Raw genomic sequence first — 18,338 nt, 5'->3', positions numbered from 1 at the left:
GGGACCAGAATGCTCAGGCTGGACTCCCAGTGTTTGGGGATCATCTGCCTTCACAAACTGCACCAAACTAATTAAATGAGCTTCAAAATCTATTTAGTTAAATGGTCACAATTCCCAAAATCACTGTAAGTGTGACTGATGCTGAAATTGAGTTAAACTAAATTGATAAAAAGCCTGCTGAAGTCTTTTCTATATACCAGTGTTGGATTGGTTTATCTTTCCAGTACAATCTGACATGTTCACCTTTCTCCACATTCCCCTGTGGTTTAAATCATTATAAAGGTGCTTAAATTGCTCTTCACATCCTTTAAAGGAAGAGAATAGGCAATGCCTGCGTAATGCACCTTTATAATGATACATTCTGCATTTGTATAAGAGATTTGTGCTAGTGTGATTATGTTAGTCAAAAAAGCCCACCGTTAACACTTAAAGAAGCACTTCCACAGGGACAAAAAATGTATTTACAAGCCTAAATTGGAATATAAAGTAGAATGCATGGAGAAACATCAACTTAATTAAAGCCTTTTTAATGAATGCATTTAGTGTGCAATTACAGTGATACAATTCCTGTAGGTTAACCCAAGCCTCCCATTGATTCTCTACATATCACATAGGGTGAGGTACCTGTAAAATGAGGGAAACAAATACCCACTAGGCCTCTGAGAGCCTCAAACGGGAGGGACTCTGCAAGTGGGAAGTATGATTATTACTATTTTACTCATCCAGCAGTAAGCTTCACAACAAAACATCAAAAGCCCCTTTGAAAAAGTACATTTCCCAACAAGTTGCAGGAAGAAGCTTAAATTACTTTTCTCAAAGCAAGTAGCTCACTGTGCAACCAGCTGCTCCGAGTGGGAGTCAGCAGCCTCAGCAGCCTTCCTTGAGTAAAACCCACCAGCACCTTTCTAAATACACCCTCGTTAAAATTTTGATGATCCTGTTAGAAGTCCCTCAGGTACTTGCCAAGCAGTGCTGTTCATACAAGAAGGGAGAAAAAAAAAATAAACCCACAAGGAAAAGTCTCTTTTCACTGCAGTTACACTGAACAGAAGAGGGAAATCATTCTTCATTATTTCAGTTACTAATCCCAGCAGGTTTTGCATCATTGCAGGGACTTTTTACAAGGGCATGTAGTGATAGGACAAGAAGGAATAATTTTCAACTGAAAGAGGGTAGATGTATATTAGCTATTACAAATTTCTTTACCTTGAGGGGGTGTGAGACCCTGGAGCAGGTTATCCAGAGCTGTGGCTGTCCAGCCCCTTGTAGTTGAAAGGGGCTTTGAGCAACCTGATCTAGTGGAAGGTGGCAGGGGGTTGGAACTAGGTGATCTTTAAGGTTCCTTCCAACCCAAACCAAATGATTCTACAATTAATACTACCTCCTGCCCAGCCACTACCATCACCCGTAAATCTTGTCCCTCATCAAAGAATTGGCATGCCCATGACTCAAATACAAGGCATCTCACTCAACAGCCCTTAACCCTTCCACCTTGGCCACACCTTCCTTTTATGTAAAAAACATGTTTTTCAGGTTGTAAATGTGACCTTGAAGACACTTGTGAAAGCCAAACAATGTTTGCACAGAAAGAGTTGGCTGGAATTGAGTGCTTGGTTCAGTTCACAGCACACAGAGGAGAATAAAATCAGGCATACTTCACTAAACATTTGGGTTTGCGAGGCTAATGGAAGTAGTGAGCAGTATCCTTGCCTCTTCCTCTCATTTTAACAGATACGCCTTTGAATACGTATACAAAACCTTTCTGTTGAAGAAATTGGTGACACTCTTACATAGCTGCAAGGATGCTCTCTGAAGCAGTAAGAAAATCTATGCAAACTTGTGAGACACAAGTAAATGTTTGCAGCAAACAGGGTCTATGAAGAGGTTTCAATGAGGTAAATTTCTAGTAGAGTATTTGAGGACCACACAGTGTTTACTTTGCTGAAAAGATTTGAATTTGAAATAGCGTTTTCCTGGGAGGAAAGAATGCTTTCAGTAACATCACAGCTGATCCAGGCGGTGCCATCCTTTGTGCCTGTTGAGTGGCAATTGATAGGTCACTTCAGATGTGACAGGAATAACACACAACTTTGAATGTAAAACTTGCCAGCTGCAATGCAACATAAGGAGAGAAGAATAGCCTTCCTAGTTCTGCACAGTGAGGTCAAGCTCCATGGATGATGCAGAGCCAGGGGATGCATACTGCTTGATGTGAGGTCCCCTGAGAACATGCTGAGACACATGAAGTGCAGGGAGATGTCCTCAGCTTTCCCAGTGGATTTAAGTATGAAGCAAAAAGGCATTTGGAGATGCAGCCTGCCTAAATTCTACCTTGTCCTTGTGCCTCGTATTTCCTGCTGCCTGCGTCTTGGTCTCCAGAGGCATCTTGCCTAAGGAAATATTGGGCATAAGGCTATAGCTGAAATTTAGGTTGACTAAATATGGGCCTTAGCATTCATCTGGGAAGCAAGTGGGGAGTAACTAGGGTACTGTAAATTCATGCCCAGACTTGATGAGCACTCACTCGAGCCCTCAGAAGTTGCTCACCTGACTTTTTATGTCACATACCAGGAGTACACTAGTAGAAGTAGGAAGCAGTGATTAAGAAAGATTGAGTATGCATGCTGAGAGTACACATAGGTGAACTTGCCTCAAAGAACCAAGTAAATGAATGTAAGAATATAATATTTCTAAAAGCAATTGTAAGGCTGGAATCATTGCTGTGAAATAAAAGTTTTAAATAGATATTGCAGGCAGTATAGTCTGTCCCATGATACCTCAGAAAAAACATCATCATGAAAAAGTAGCTCTTCTTCCTCTGATATTTCAGTTAAAGTAGCATTGCACAAGAGTTAATATCTAGAAATTTCAGCAGAGGGGTGTCTGTACCTGCGATTGGGATAGACTATGTCTTCATTAGCAAGCAGTGCTGCCAAGCAGGAAGAGATATGTAAAGCACAACAGATGCTGAGCACCCAAGCTCAGCATTTCTGGGAGCTTGGGGATTATTACTCTGGCCTGCCTGTAATGTGATCCTGTGCATTACGCACACACCAGGAGTGCATTTTCCAGTTTCATTTCACCTGCAGGGAGCCCCTGGCTGTGCAGGCTCCTCACAGTGTGGGAGGTGGGGTGCTCCTCACAGGGGAGGGGGTGAAGTTCCCTTCAAAAGCACTGAAGGAAAGGTGACGGAGGAGAAGTACCTTCTGTTTTACACCAACTCTAATCCTGTCCCTGACAACAGCTCCTCTGCTTACTTTGGATTTGTCATTTACCTTTCCAGCAGGATGGGACTGGGGGCATTTTACTAATTTCCTGTATGAATGGAAAGCAGCTGGGAGATGTTTAGTGAGTTCACACTAAGCAGTTCCAGTGTGCCATGTGCTAGGAACTGCAGAAAGAAAAGACAAAAGAAACGATCTCTCTTATTTGTCCTTTCCGAAATGCAGCTGTAAATTGCATTATGATTTTGTCAATGTATGGTGCTTGCAAAGATTTCAAATAAATAATGCTATAACCCCAGAGGCCTTATTGATTTTGTAATAATTTTGAAGAGAAGCCACTCAGTTTCCTGTTTGCTGACAAATTCTTCACTCCCTGAGGAATCCCTATTGAGCAAGTATTAAAGAAAGGATAAAATAATTCCAAAGAAATACAGAGAGAGGGCTTTGCGTATGGATTCTGCTCAGTGAATGGGTGTTTAACCTCTGACCAGTGATGACAGGTCTCCTTTAGCTCTATTAGATCAACAAGCTACTGTAATTTAATAAAAAAAACTGTTTAGAGCTTTACCAAACATTTCCTTGGAATTAAAGCATATGGCAGGGATAGGGAGAAAAGACTTTCCATATGCTAATGACCCTTGATGTCTGAAATAAATTAGAACCATTAGAGTTTATGCTCAATAAAAGAAAGACTTTAAGCACTCCAAAGTTAGTGACTCGAGACTGATTTTGGCTTAGAAATTCAATCTGCCTGCTTATTAATTCTTAGTAAAGCTCTGGAGCAGACAGGGGATGCAAAATCATAATTCTGTGCTATATCAGAATTTTAAAGCGCCATCAGTTTCTTTTCCTTTTTTTTTTTTTTTAATTAAACCATTTTTCATGCTTCCCTTTTTTGTTCTCATTAATTTGATTTTGTTCCTATTTTTGTTTAATTTCTTTCTTTTTAAGGTTTCATTTATCCTATTTCAACTGAACAGAGAACCCAGAATGAATATGGATTTTCTTGTAAGTTTAATATTTGATTTTACATTCCTGAATGCTAATTTGATGCTGTTCTTTGGGTCAAGCTTCACTGTTATGCCAGCTCTGTATGCCTAGGCAAAGGAGGAACCTGTTCATCAGAGTAAGTGGCATGCTGCTTGCTTGACAGCAGTTTCAGTGTTTTGCTGTCAGTGGGCTGACACAGAATGGTAACAACCCTCATGTGTGGGGAAAATGGGTAAAGATGCTGCCTCGGAGACAGAAACTGGAGAGAATGAACCCTTTTCTCATTAAAATTTCCTTAGCAAATGGAAGAAGTGTGGTGGAGGAGTAACTTTTATTTGAGCTGGAATTCAGAGATCTACTTCCTGAACTGCTGGGGAAAAACAGTGTGATGTTTTGAGGCTGGTACATGGAAGATTGATAGCCAGGAGCTTAAGAAGATTGATCAGTCCCTTTCAACATCTGCCAGCTCTTACCTCTGCAGCTGGAGGGTGTCTTGGCTTAAATGGCTAAAAGGCAGGGAGCAAAAAAAGAGAATAAAAATGATTTCACATGTTTCAAACTAAGAAAAATGGGATACTGAAAAAGTCTGATTTGTTTTTGCACTTTCTTTTTTCATTACGCTATTTCTAAAACTGGGATTCTTCACTGTATAGAAACACATGAAATTTTGATCACATATTCATACCTTTTGGAAAAAAAAAATGACTGGTGGATAATGATGCTAGAGATTAGCCTGGAATTAGTGCTGAAGATACAGTATAAGCAGCTAGTAGAAATATCATAGCCATTTTCTTACAAGACAGCCATAATAAATCTTGGTTCCTTTTGGTAAATTACCACATTATTTCTTCTACTTGCTTCAGCTTTTATCCAAATACGTATGCCTTAATGCCAGTGATGAGAATTCAGTGTTTGATCCTCTGCTTTAACAGATTATTTTTTTAACAGAAATGGATGGAAGGCAAAAATGGTGTGACACGTTATAGTTAAAAAAAACAAACCCACAAATAACATCCTGATATTCCAGGCATTTAATAGAAAATAGATTTTGGTTTTTTTTTTTACTTCTTTTTTTTTAATTAATTAGACTTCTGAAGTTTAAAAACCCACAATATGGCTTTTGCGATTAGATGAGCCACTAAATACCAATATTATGATGCCACATCACTAAGATATACTATTTTATTTCATAGGGTGGATTTACTTCATGAGACTAAGTCTATAACATGTTATACTTAGTATTCCACAGCCTGGGTACTAGATAGATGAACAAGTAGATAGGGAATGAGTTAGAACACGAGTGAGAAAGAAATCAAAGATCATTTTCCATCAAAAGGGCATAGACCTGTTATATAGCTTTGGAAATGGATTTTAAATTAGCCTATAAAAAGGGTAGTAAATATGTGCAGGAAACGAGAATAGTAAGAATCTGTTTTCTTGAAAGTGCCTGTGAAGAGCATTTTTCTTCAAGGTTCCTGGCCTCTCTCTTTCTAGCTGCTCCTGACTCAGACGATGTTGCTCTCTACGTTGGGATCGTCATAGCCGTGATCGTGTGCCTAGCTATTTCCGTGGTCGTGGCCCTGTTTGTCTATCGCAAGAACCACCGTGACTTTGAGTCAGATATTATTGACTCCTCGGCGCTAAATGGGGGATTTCAGCCTGTTAATATCAAGGCTGCAAGGCAAGGTTAGTTGTCATTTCACTCTACTCCATGTTGACCAATTCAGGGAGATTCTATAAGGTTATGTTCTCTTGGGCTGCATGAATGTTAGTGGCTGGATACTTGTTGGCACTTGTTAAAAGGGAGAAAGATCATATCCATTTGTTTCTGATAGTCAAGTGCTCAAAACCCACATTGGCATTTTTCAGATGTGCTCAAGAGCATAAAGCAGAGGAATTTAGCTTCTGAAGAGAGCGTGAATGCAAGAGTGAAACACAGAGACATTCGTGGAAATACAGGTCCAGCTGAAATTTAAATCAAAGTCTAACAGAAACAATGGAGGCAGGATTAATCACAAGAGTGATGTTATGGTACAGCAATTCTACTGCATCTTCCTCCATTTTATTTCACTAATAGCCATTTTTCCAGTGCCCTGTCTCTACAGGCATAAACAGTAGTCTAAGAAATACTGTAATTTCAATAGACAATGTAGAAGAAGTTGCAGCCAAACATAATTTAATAATGAGCTTTTTTATCACTGGTGCATAACAGCTTGATTATTTCTACACTTCATTGGCCAGGGGGAAAAAAAACAAAACAACCTCTAAAGGTAGTACTGGCTTTTTGAAGACACGTATTTTGGCTGAAGGGTTCCTCTTTTATCCCAGTATGTGTGTTAGAAGAATAAATCTAAGTTACAAGAGGGCTTTCATGTAGACTAGCAGAAGTGTGATTTTCTTTATCGGAGGTACTTTTAAAACAAATCTCCAAAAAGTGTGATGCAGGTACTAATGCCCCACTGCAGGGAGTTGTGGGCACAATGACTTAATAGGTTTGTTCTGTCTTTTATTTTAGGAATGCTGTTGTTAGGCCAATTAGATAAATTGGTTAATGATTGTCACTTAGAATTTAGGGAGGGGGTATTAGGTAATTAAATGTTATCTACTGAGTAAGGAAAAGATCTTGCCCTGAAGCTAAGCATGTCATACTTGAAATCTGAGTGAAGCCTAACAAAATAATCCCAGTGAAAAATCTTGAGAGCAGAAATGTGCTGTAATTTTGGATGACAATTCGATTCCATAGCAGCTGGGGCAATACAAGCTCTGGGAGTATGCATGGAAAAGGAGATGAAGGTCAGTCTGGCAAGGACATTGCATATCTTAACCTTTGGTATGAAAGGCAAAACACAGAATATAAACCTGAATTGTTATCCAGAAGAAAGTTATCAGAATAGAGAATTAATAGTGTTCTTTCTTCTCATCTCCAATGCAGACCTCCTGGCTGTGCCACCAGACCTCACTTCTGCTGCAGCCATGTACAGGGGTCCTGTTTATGCCTTGCACGATGTCTCTGATAAAATCCCAATGACCAATTCTCCAATCCTGGACCCACTGCCCAACTTGAAGATCAAAGTTTATAACACCTCCAGTGCAGTCACCCCCCAGGAGGACCTGTCTGACTTCTCCTCCAAGCTGTCCCCACAGATTACACAGTCACTGCTGGAGAATGAGACCCTGAACCTGAAGAACCAGAGCCTTGCTCGGCAGACTGACCCATCATGCACTGCATTTGGGACATTCAATTCCTTAGGAGGTCACTTAGTAATTCCCAACTCAGGTAAGTGCTAGTCACTGTGGGCTTAAAGGTGTGATTGTTTTGTGGTTTTAAGTGGAGTTAGCTTGTTTTTATGCTGGAAAAAGCAAGGACCCTGCCTTTTCTTTGTTCAGAACAGATGTTTTCTTCCTCTCCCTTTCAGGTTTACCAAGGTACTTCAAATATTCTTTCCCCAAAGTCCTGGCCACCTTTTAAACAGAATATTGCAGGGCTCTTAGCCACTTTATGAGACATGCAAGGCTTTAGAGCTTCCCTGTGTGAAGTGCAATTCAGCATCCTTCACCTTTTCCTTTCATGCAGCTCTAGAAAAGGGACTCCAAGCCAGAAAGCCTCAATCTTGTTATCGCACATAAAAAGGACAAAATATTTAAAAAACAAATTGTTTGTTCCACTTCCAATTCATTTCAGACTATGTGGTATTGAAGGACACCAGAATACTAATTTTTTTAAGGCTTTTTTCCTGCACACATTACATACACAAGAAAAATAAGACCCAAGAGTGTCTCTTCTGTATTTCTCACCTTGTTACATGTATTGCTGACTTCTTTTACAACTAGGAAAGAGAGGGACTGAGCATCAAGTGCCTTTTGATGTAACTGCAAAGTGCTACTCAGTCTTTTACAGTACGAGGCCAGGCTGCTAGGCCGCCTTCATGCCATCTGGGCATCAGGAGGCAAGTTCAGAGCATCCAGGTAGTACCTGGGCAGCCTTGGGAGAGCTCAGCTCTTGCAGCTGGATTTTTTGGGAGAGGCTTATTGCTGTTTGGCTCCTAAATGAAGTGTTGAGGAAGTTCAGCACCTAGATGTTCCTGTGGTTTGGCATACTAATGAGAAGCAACAGTAACATCTGAAGTGGGATTGAATCAAATGCATGAAACACTGGATGTGGGGGTTTTCTCCTTTGCATCTCGTGGTCAACTCTTGGCCATTTTACAGCACGGTGCCCTGACCAAAAAGAGGTGGTGCGTACCCTTGTAGGCACTCTCTTTGAGCTACCATGGAATAGGGGGGCAAAATAGCTATTAAATTTAAGTGAAAGCTTAACTACTTAAAGAAATCTGATGCTGACTGCTGAACAATGTTGAATATTCATGCTATACAATTCTGGATTTCACATTTCTTTAAGTAGCAGCTGAAGGTAGATATTAATACTCAGGTTTATTATGCCGTGGCGGTGCACATTGTCATCAGTCTATTAGTCACATTTAATTCACATATATTAATATCAATTTATAGAGGAAAAAAATATTATTTATTGCTGTAATCCCTTAAAAATGGTTATGTTTTGTAATATATATCAATCTATCTACCACTACCATGTATGCCTCCATGTTGCTTCTAGATGTATGTATATACTCCTAGTGATATGATAAAGCCCTTAATTTACACTATGCTTGCCCTGTTACAGCTGAGGACATGCATAGGTTAGGTTGTTACATGCCTGCAAGGAAACAAGTGTCAGAAGGTGTTCATGCAAAATGCTTTCCTAGCTATTCTCTACCCTTCAAAGACAGGTATGGGACTGAGCCCCTGTACACCAACATGTGGAAGGTCTCCAGTGTAACCAAACCACATGGGCTAAAGAAAAGAGGGCTGTGCAAGCTTTCTATAAAGCCTCTCTTTTGCATATGTATATATGTAAATAGTCTGCCTGTAGGTTTATTTTCAGCTATGTAGTAATAAGTGTATTAAAATCATTGCCACTGATTCACAGCTAATCTACATCTGCAAAGACAGCTGGCTGAGACGTGTCCAGCAGAGTGAAATAACTGGTTCATGTGCTGTGTTTGTCGTGTAACAACAGGACATTTCTGAAATGGCAGTAATGGCAGGGCTTCGTAGCCAAGTGTGCAGCTAATTGCCCCTGAAAAGGGCACCGAGCATATTTGCCCACATTTTTTTCAAGGTTGGATACTCAAGTTTTGAACCACTTTATGCATTCAAAATACCAAGAAACCAAATTTTGTCTCCCTAGTAGTCTAATTAGAAGCTGAGTACATTAGAAGACAGGATGCCAGTCACAGAAGCCATCTTTCAGGAAACAACTAGTTCTCATTGCTTCCTGGGACAGTCCTCCATTGCCTTTCTCTCCCAATTTTAATTAAGTAAGAATTGACTAGAGAGAGATGTCCTGTTACAGCTGCTGGAAATTTTAGTCCAAGTTGTTCATTTTCCCATCATTTTACAAGGTAAGCAGCAGCGTAAGCGTCTGTCTGCTCTTTAAATAAAATATAAGGGAAGGGAAGAAAATCCTCTTCTCCACTCCCGTATTTCAGTGCTGATGCACAAAAGGAGTAACAACAAACTATCTCACTGCCAGAGACATGGGTCACAGTAAATACTTTTACTCCCAAGTTGCTGAGGTCATGTAGAGTCTACTGGTGAGACTGGGTGGAAACCTGGCATTGCAGGCTTCTGCCTCTTCTATCCCTCCACAGGCCCATTTGCCTGAGTTTCTTTTTTCTCCAATTTATCATCTTTTGTGTCTCCTCTGTTCTGCAGGAGTAAGCTTGCTGATCCCAGCGGGTGCTGTTCCACAAGGGAGAGTCTATGAAATGTATGTGACAGTTCACAGGAAGGAGAACATGAGGTAAAAGATTGCCTTCATTTGCTCATGTATTAACGGAGGGGAAAAATGCAGTACCTAAAGACCTGTAGTAATATGCTTATGCAAAGCCTACAGCACTCTGTAAAACAGAAGCTGTTTTCTGACTTGGAGGTAAAATGCGAGCAAGGATAAACTTTGCCACAAAACAAGCTCAGACTTCTGCATTTCTAATTGAGAGTTGCACTCTGCAGCAAGCCCTCAGGCTGGAGGAATGCTGAATCATAGCCAGAAGTGAGGAAAGCGTGCCAGCATGAGTTTGGTGAGGCAGAGAAGGTGTGAGGTAACCTCATGATAAAGACCTATGCTGTGAATGAGAAGGTTGTGGAGGAGCAAGGTGACAAGTCTGCTCTGCAGAGGGACAGCTGCCTGAGCGTCTGGCTTGTAAAATCTCCTCTCCTATGACAATGAAGGTGAATTGTTATTTTACCCTCCATGGGCTTGGCTAGTCCATGAAGTGAAGACGATGGAGCCAAAGCTTTTGGTGTCCTCCACCCCTCCTTGCTCTGAGGTAGAAGCAAGCAGGTTGTTCTGCCCAGCCCCAGGCCAAGGGCCACCCAGAGCCAATACTGGGATAACCCCTGTTATTCTCACCTGTTACCTGCATGTGTGGCCAATTCATATTCTAGACCTTAACATCTACTGAGTCATCTAGCAGGCCTGGAATAAAAAAAGAGTTTCCAAAAAGGTCACCATTTGAAGCAGTTTAGAAAAACCTCATGAATAGAAAGGTGAGCTCTTAGTCTGCAGAATGGACTCGTGCACAAAGGCTGAATGGCAAATGTGAATCTAAACAATCATTACATGGTACTTTGCCTCTTTTCCCTCCTTATAGCTAGATAGGTTTTTTGGCTCAGCCGTTTAATGGCTTTTATTATGTGCTAAGCCACAGCTGTTTATACACTGCGTGATACTGAACACTGTTCTTTCGACTGGTAATCTTTCACCCATGCTAAAATAATCTGCTTAAAGAAAAATTAAGTAACTCCCCCACCCACCCTTTTGCATCCATTATTCATGACCTGCTCTTTGAAAACAGCTAATTGCAGCTACAGAAAAAGTGTCTCTGTTCATACCTAGTATTGATTGTATTCCTGTTTGTTTTGGCTGTTTTAAAGACATTTACAAACAGCACTGAAAAGGAAAAAAAAAAAACAAAACTTAAATCAGAGGGCATCCAGTTTTATTCAACTTGGTTTTAAATCTCCCTTTTTAAAATTCCTAATTATAAAAAAGTAAAGTTATTCCTAGGAGGAGTTATATGTACAGTTATTCTATTTCCTGCCAGTTATGGAGGGAATCCCTGCTTCCCATTCATGCAGTTGTGGACAACAATGTCACAGGCTAGTCTGATTTATTTCTTTAGGGGTCATAAAGCCCCCTCTGTGTGCTTTGTGATAGCTGTTACTCAGCAGGTCACCCAGGAGATAGAAGCCTGGGTTAACCTGTATTGGGAAAACCATGTTTAGAACTGTGTTGTCTGCCAAACTGAGCAAGTATACTGAAGTATGCCTGCAGAAGTGAATGGAAGGGTGTGAGTCCTCACCTGCAATGAAGACTTTGAGAAGTGATTTCGTTCCCCTGGGGCAGCAGGGCTCATTCTGTTGTGGTGGTAATCTCTTTATGGGTGCATAGGACCCAGCTGCTTATTTGACTTGTGACAGTTTTTCAGGCCACCTCCAGCATGCCAGGCTCTTCATGCTCATGGAGATCAACTACCTCTAGGACATTTAAAATGGAGTCCATTAGGTCTCCATTGTCTAAATCTTTGACTACTGAATATTCACTGAAAAGGGCTTAAACTCTGCAGGACTGCAACATCATCCCCCTGTTACCTGATCCCTTTCCCCAGTGCAGAATGGGGTGGATGGCACCCAGCACCCAGCTGTAATGGTCTCCTGCTGCAGGGCTGTGCAGACACTTCAATTGCCGTAACAGAGCTGCAGCTCAGTCAGAACCTCTTTTTTTCTGACTGTATGGGCCACAGATACTGCTTCATATAATTGGAATCCTATGAGTACCACAAGTTAGTGTGTGGCATAATTATTTTTCAGATCTGCTGCTGCACTCTTACAGCACTCCAGCAGAGAGTGATAGTCCACAGTAAGGACTCGATGCAGACATTCATTTTTGTGGCCAAATGGTAGCTGGAGTGTGTTCTATAAACCCTGTGAGATCCTGTATTTATTTTCATGAGCACTGTATAAATGTGTATGGGCTGAAAAGTCTTGTTGTGTGTTGATGTAGTTTGGAAGGGGACATATAGAAAACTATAAAATGGGTGTTATAAACAGAAATGAAGGCAGTCTCTTTTTCTTGATATACAATCACCACTGAGGCAAGAATGTGGTCCCTGTAGTGCTACCCTAAATAGAATCAGTGCAGCAACAGTCTCACCATCATAGCTCACGAATCTACAGCAACATAAAGTTTAGCTCACCCTTAGTTTGTAGAAAGAGGAAACAACTTTGGAACAGTCAAGCTGAAGCAGGAAATCTGTTGTACCTCAGAGTCCTGCAAATTCCCCTTTTCATTCGTTTTCCAAATACATTTCCCCAGTTAGGCTCTGAATCCTGTTGCACAGAAATTTCAGAAACTTCACAACCCAGCAATAACACTCTTTATGTTGCCTTGCAGATTGATTAGGAGAGCTTTTTGAGGCACTCATTCCATTTCATATCCATCGAAACATGTGAGAGCAGGAGGCTCACACTAGAAGCCTTATCCTTCTGCAGAGAACCAGGGTTCTGGTGGTTTGCAATAAATGCCACCTGGAGGCAGTTTTTTCTCTAAGTGTATTAGCATGTGTATGGCACAGTGGGTTTTCTCTTTCCCTGGACTAGTACTCCAGCAGGCTTATTTTCCTGCTTCTGCACTGCAAGCTCATCCTCATTCTGCTGTCATTCAGGATAGTATGAATGGCAAGCAGCTACCGGGCTCTGATCCCTGGATGGCATGTTGACTTCATAGAAAGGTCCATGTGCTTTATGACGTGGCTATGGTGGGAAAAATGGTATCTAGGTATGTATGTGTGTGTATACGTATGTGTATAGATATGTGTGTGTATATGTGAAAAAAATGACAAGCCTATGAGAATATTTCATAGACATCAGACAGGTTTCTGTCTTGAAGCTTGTTGAGTTTTTCAGTGGTGATCAGATGCTCTCTCCTTTAGCCTGGGGAAGTATCACCAACTTGGAGATTTAAAAGAAGGGGTTCCTTCTGGAGTTGTGGTTTCGTCTATAAAATAAGCATATTGCTGTGACCAGTAACCTGACAAGAGCATCTGTATACCAATGAGCATCCGTGAGAGCCTAGGTCTTACACAACTAAGCATTAAATAGCACGAGTATAAACCTCCAACCCTAAGGATTTTCTTGACCGCCTCGGGTTGAAAAACAAATTTAGCTGTGAGCTAAATTTGTGGAGCTGTGTGCTTCCTTCAGAAACATCTGGCACTGGTCAGTGCTAGATGGTGTCTGGGTCTTGATGGACCACTGGTTTGATCTTGTTTGGCAGTTCCCGTGTTCCTGTGAACCCCTGACGAGCTTGCACAGCTTTAGGTGGAACTACTCTTGCATACTCTAATCAGAGGCAAGAACTGCACTAAATATGGCACAGTGAAGGACACTCCTGTATAATTCATCACACAGGAGATGATGGAAATGAGAGTGGTTGTCTCCATGACCACAAAATGTGACAACCCTGAAGAATGCACCAAGCAGCACTCCTGAAGATCTTGGCGAAAGACACACATAAATTGTACAACTTCCAAATTAGCTACCCTAAAAGAGAGAAGGGTCAGGTGAGACTTGTCAGGATTTGGATCAGTCTCTTCATAGTGTATGTATAGACTTTATATTAACGTCACATAGCTAATCAATGAGTTTGATCCAAGGACCAATGTTGGTTTTTTCACCAGTAAACTCTAAGCTGTGAAGTAAAAGAAATTGAAGCCTTCTGCATCTCATTTCTCCACCTTCCGTCTGTATCTCAGTTGCATAAAAAAACTACTTTGCAGCTCCAGAAGACAATTTCATGAAGTGCCAGTCACTGTAATTGGAAAATACAACATAAAATAACCAGACCATCAGCAAAAGAGCAAAAGGAGAGGACAACATTTCAGATTATTTTCCTTCTAAAGGCAGACTGACAGAAGAATCAGGATCGGTCCAGAATTCAAATTAAATTTGTAACTTAAAAAGGAACACGTATTAAAAATAAAGCCCTAAGAATGAAAGGACAAGTAAAATGTCTTCCCTGTGAGTTTTGGCTAAGCCGTGTAGAAGGGTTGCCATCTGTTGCTGTAGCCATTCTTCTCTTGCTGCTCCATCCTGTGCTTCCTGAGCTACTGTGATTGCGTGTAAGATCTACTCATGGTGCCAGGAAGCACAATGTAGGCCAACTGAGAAGTAGAGATTTCTCTAGTTGTGCTCACATCTGCTGTCTGATTCATACCTTAATGAATATGGTCTGGTGTATTACAAGGAGACAGTTTCAAATGAGTAATCCCATTAAAAACACAAATTTGATTGTGAAGGGACCAGATATAGTGCATAAAAGTTTGTTTGCTTTCAAATTAGGGTTGAATGTTCTTGATAAGCAGTGTGGGATGGGACAACATCTGAAAATACTTGAAGACCTTTCAGTTACTGTCAGTGCCTTTCAATAGCAATGCTAAACAGGGAATTGATTTTTAGTTTCTGTCAGATCTTTGTAAAACAAAAGCATCTTCTTTGCCTCCAAGGAAGAGACTTCAGAGTCATACAGCCCAATGCCCATCTCATCTGATAAATTGTCCCAAGACTGCTGCAGGCTGAAAGTGAAGCATATGCACGTGGGGTTTTTGGGGGGCTCAGGTTCTTTTTTTGATAACAGCCTAAAAGTATGTTCTGGCTCACAGTTTTTAAGATTTCTGCTCATAGATCTTTCTGCTTTAGAGGAGATAACTCCCTTGCTCTTTATGTTTACTTATGTCTGTGTGCTGGATCTTCTGTGATCCACAATAAAGAAATCACAATACTCAGTCACGACAGGTACTCATCTTAGGCCTGGCTCATCCTGGCTTTGCTGGTGCTGCATCACCTGCTCCAGGAGAAGGAAGAAAATTGCTCGTAATGAATGACTACAAAATAACTTGTCCTCAGGGGGATTTCTTGTTTACTAATTCCACCAATTAGTGTTGGGTTTATGCCTTGAAGCAGAAAGATTAATATCTATTGTATGATATATCTTGTGTACTGCATCTGTTTCTGTTCTCATTAACTATAGTAAAGCGTAATCCTTTTGTTTTAAAATGGAAATTGGAAACAGTGAGAAGTGAGAAAATATCTGTCAAGGGATATTTGGTCCTTTTTCCTGTCAGCTGTCATAGCATGCCTCTCTGCTGTATGTATCATTTAGTGGTTTAGCTTCATTCCTCTGGGTTTCAGGTGTTTATTTCTGAGATCTTGCTGCGGTCCCTAAACACCTTGCTACCTGCAGTCACATTACAGCTGGATAGGAAAGCACCTCAGACTGTTCTGACAGGTCTTGTCCCATACAGCCGCAGAAATCAGATTTGCTTTTTGCCACTATGTCACATTACAAGTTGATGCCTGCTGTGTTGCAGTAAGCTCACCTGAGATCTTTTTCACTTTTATTGCTTTCTTTACTACTAAATAAGTATGTTTGGAACTTGTTTTGCTCTGGCAGAATGAGCTGCTGTACGATTAATAGGATTTTACTTCCTACCCATCTTTTCCCCCTCTCTGAATCTGTTGCATTGTTTTCCAGCTCTCATTGTTACTTGCAATAGTCCTTATTAATTGCTATCTGTGAGTTTAATTTTGCTATTTACATTATTCTCCACATTGTGAGTAGAAATCCTGGCCTCACAGGAGTCAGAGGTTTAGCATGGACTTCAGTAGAGCTGGGATTTCACCCATTCAGGGACACTGACCACTGTTTTATACCACTCAAGAACTTCTCTGCAACCCATTACATCTCAGTTTTTAAAGGTTTATCTACATGAGGTAGATAGTGGACAGTCACTAGGACTGGCAGTGTTGAGTAACTTTGGGGTGCTGGACTCAGATGTGTATCTGGTAACAATTAGGGGCTGCAAAGTCACGCATCCCTGCAACTCACCCATTTTTTTGTTCGCCACTCATCAGAGTGTCCTGTAGCATAAACACCCAAGTCAGGAGCATGCATATCTCATCCATTCGGCAGTGAATCTGGTGGCAAAGATGCTGTTTACCATCTTGGGGAAAAACTAGTAAGTCTTGCTGGTTTTGCATGTCCTTTGTACTTTTGTATCCGCTTCCCATCTCACTTGCTGACTGTGCAGCCCGACTTCGTGTTCTGCATCATTTTTTATACTTCTGCTAATCAGATGTAAAATGTTGCAGAGCAGAATTATGCTTTCCATCACAGTCCTAAAATTTAACAGCTAACAAAATTTTGTCACGGAGCAGTGACTAAACTTAATTTTACTTTGAGACAACTTCAGGCTATATGATTTATCAGTACCGTATTATTTTAATGACCTTTTGGCTTTTTTAACCGCATGCATCAGTGCTCAGATTCTTGTCAATTTTAACTCATTTTTCACCTAAAGTGCACTGCATGATATTTTTGTTTATGGCAATCTTGATATATTTCCTCCTAAATTATTTTTGACTGCTGGTTTTGTAATTCAGTCAAAAAACTATGGTAACTTGTTGGGTTTTTTTCTTTCTTCTTCATGGGTCAGTAGTCTTTTAGATGAAGTTAGGTTTACAAGATGATTAAGTCTGTGGCTTGTTATATCTGTACCCTTCCAGACAAATATTGTAATTTTGAAAGATCTTTTTCATAAAACAGTGTGGTTTTTGAAATTTCTTGAATTTTAGACTGCAGGAGACTGTTCAAATACTCATTAATGCACAAGGTAATGACCATGTAAAACCACCACTGGCACAGTGGGAGTGTTTTGAAGCTTCTTGTTGCTTCTTAGAAAGAAAAATGAAGAAAAAAAAGTAAATGAGTCTGAGGAAGAAGGGAAGAACTAACATTTTAGTCAAAACTGCCCAATAATTTGTTCAGTTCAGTCTTGCAAGAAATGACCACCGATCTTCTAAATCCTTGAATCCAGAGATCCCTGCAGCATTCAAGAGGAGCTGGACTAGGTACTCTAGCTGCCAGTGTTTCATTTCTTTTGTGTGCTATTTGTTAGGCTAAAATAACCAGCATAATAAGTGATAGCTGTCCAGATTGTTATACTTTACATCTTTTTTGAAAGGCAGCTATATCGCAGCTGTTTCTTTCTAGTCCATGGCTCTTCAGAAACAATTGTTAAGTCATTTAGTAAGCTCATCAGTTAATTTCCACGGATGCATATCATCTGGATTTACTGATTTGCATAGATTTAATTTTTTCCATTCTGGACCTTTTTGGGGTTTGGTTTTGTTTTTTTTTCCTCAAATGTTACAAAAACCTCCCACAACATTTGTAGCAACAAGAGATACTTTTCAAAAGTGCCTTCATCCCACCTTGAAAAAGGATTTTGTAAAACTTTGTCTTTCGTGTTCTGTGAGGTTAATAGAATATTCAGGGAGAATTAAGGTAGACAAAATTAGGCTATGCCTGTGGACATATCTTTGCAATAACCAGAATAGGTGCAATAAATTGTGCATCAAAACAGCTTTTGTAGTGATTTGACCTCCCTGGAAATGTTATCTAAGATTACAGCTATCTATTTTGCTTTCTTTTAGTGAAGGTTGAGAGTTGCAGAAATAAACAGTAGTTAATGCTCTTTCAACTAATTCAACTAAGAACAATACAGCTGTAAATAAATAGAAGCATTTGTAAATCAACAAAGGATTGAATCTTAGCTGGAGCAGAGGATGGGAGGTCCTGTGGGCAGATCTGGAGTTTACGTGCAGATCACATTGAACACTTTTAATCTCCTGCTTGCTGGTTTCTGGTTCATGAATTTGTCCTCTCTATTATTTAGGGAGGCAGTTGATGAGGCGCAGTCAGCTGTATTTGTCATACACCAGATGTCGGGATAGTTAAAGTCACTCATGCTTCCTCTGTTTTTAAGCTCCTCAGCAGTTGGTCTGGGATAGTTTACAAGTGCACATGGGCGCACATACACACTCACAATCATTTTCAAACTACAGTGTGTGCTGTGTATCATAAATATTTACATGATATCCTGTAACACCCATTCCTAGTGACTAGGAGCAAGTGCACTGGACAATAGCCATGGTTTTAACTGA

The 18,338-nt window shown here is 40.4% G+C and overlaps 1 protein-coding gene across 2 annotated transcripts in view; it reads left to right on the top strand.

Moving 5' to 3' along the window:
* UNC5C (unc-5 netrin receptor C) overlaps positions 1–18,338 on the top strand; it is a 251,154-nt gene that overhangs the window by 220,052 nt on the left and 12,764 nt on the right. The window contains exons 8-11 of one of the 2 annotated variants that reach the window (XM_062637631.1): positions 4,176–4,232; positions 5,709–5,900; positions 7,147–7,491; positions 9,990–10,077. In XM_062637631.1, coding sequence (XP_062493615.1) covers positions 4,176–4,232; positions 5,709–5,900; positions 7,147–7,491; positions 9,990–10,077 — 682 coding nt within the window. The remainder of the gene's footprint in view (positions 1–4,175; positions 4,233–5,708; positions 5,901–7,146; positions 7,492–9,989; positions 10,078–18,338) is intronic. The other variant, XM_062637632.1, reaches the window with a different exon arrangement.

Source organism: Pezoporus occidentalis, unplaced genomic scaffold, assembly GCF_034315485.1.
Source record: "Pezoporus occidentalis ecotype Australia unplaced genomic scaffold, CSIRO_AGI_Poc_V1 ctg53, whole genome shotgun sequence".
NCBI classification, from domain to species: Eukaryota; Metazoa; Chordata; class Aves; order Psittaciformes; family Psittacidae; genus Pezoporus; species Pezoporus occidentalis.
The sequence above is the reverse complement of the archived record's forward strand: the minus strand, read 5'-3'. Positions and strand labels throughout refer to the sequence as shown.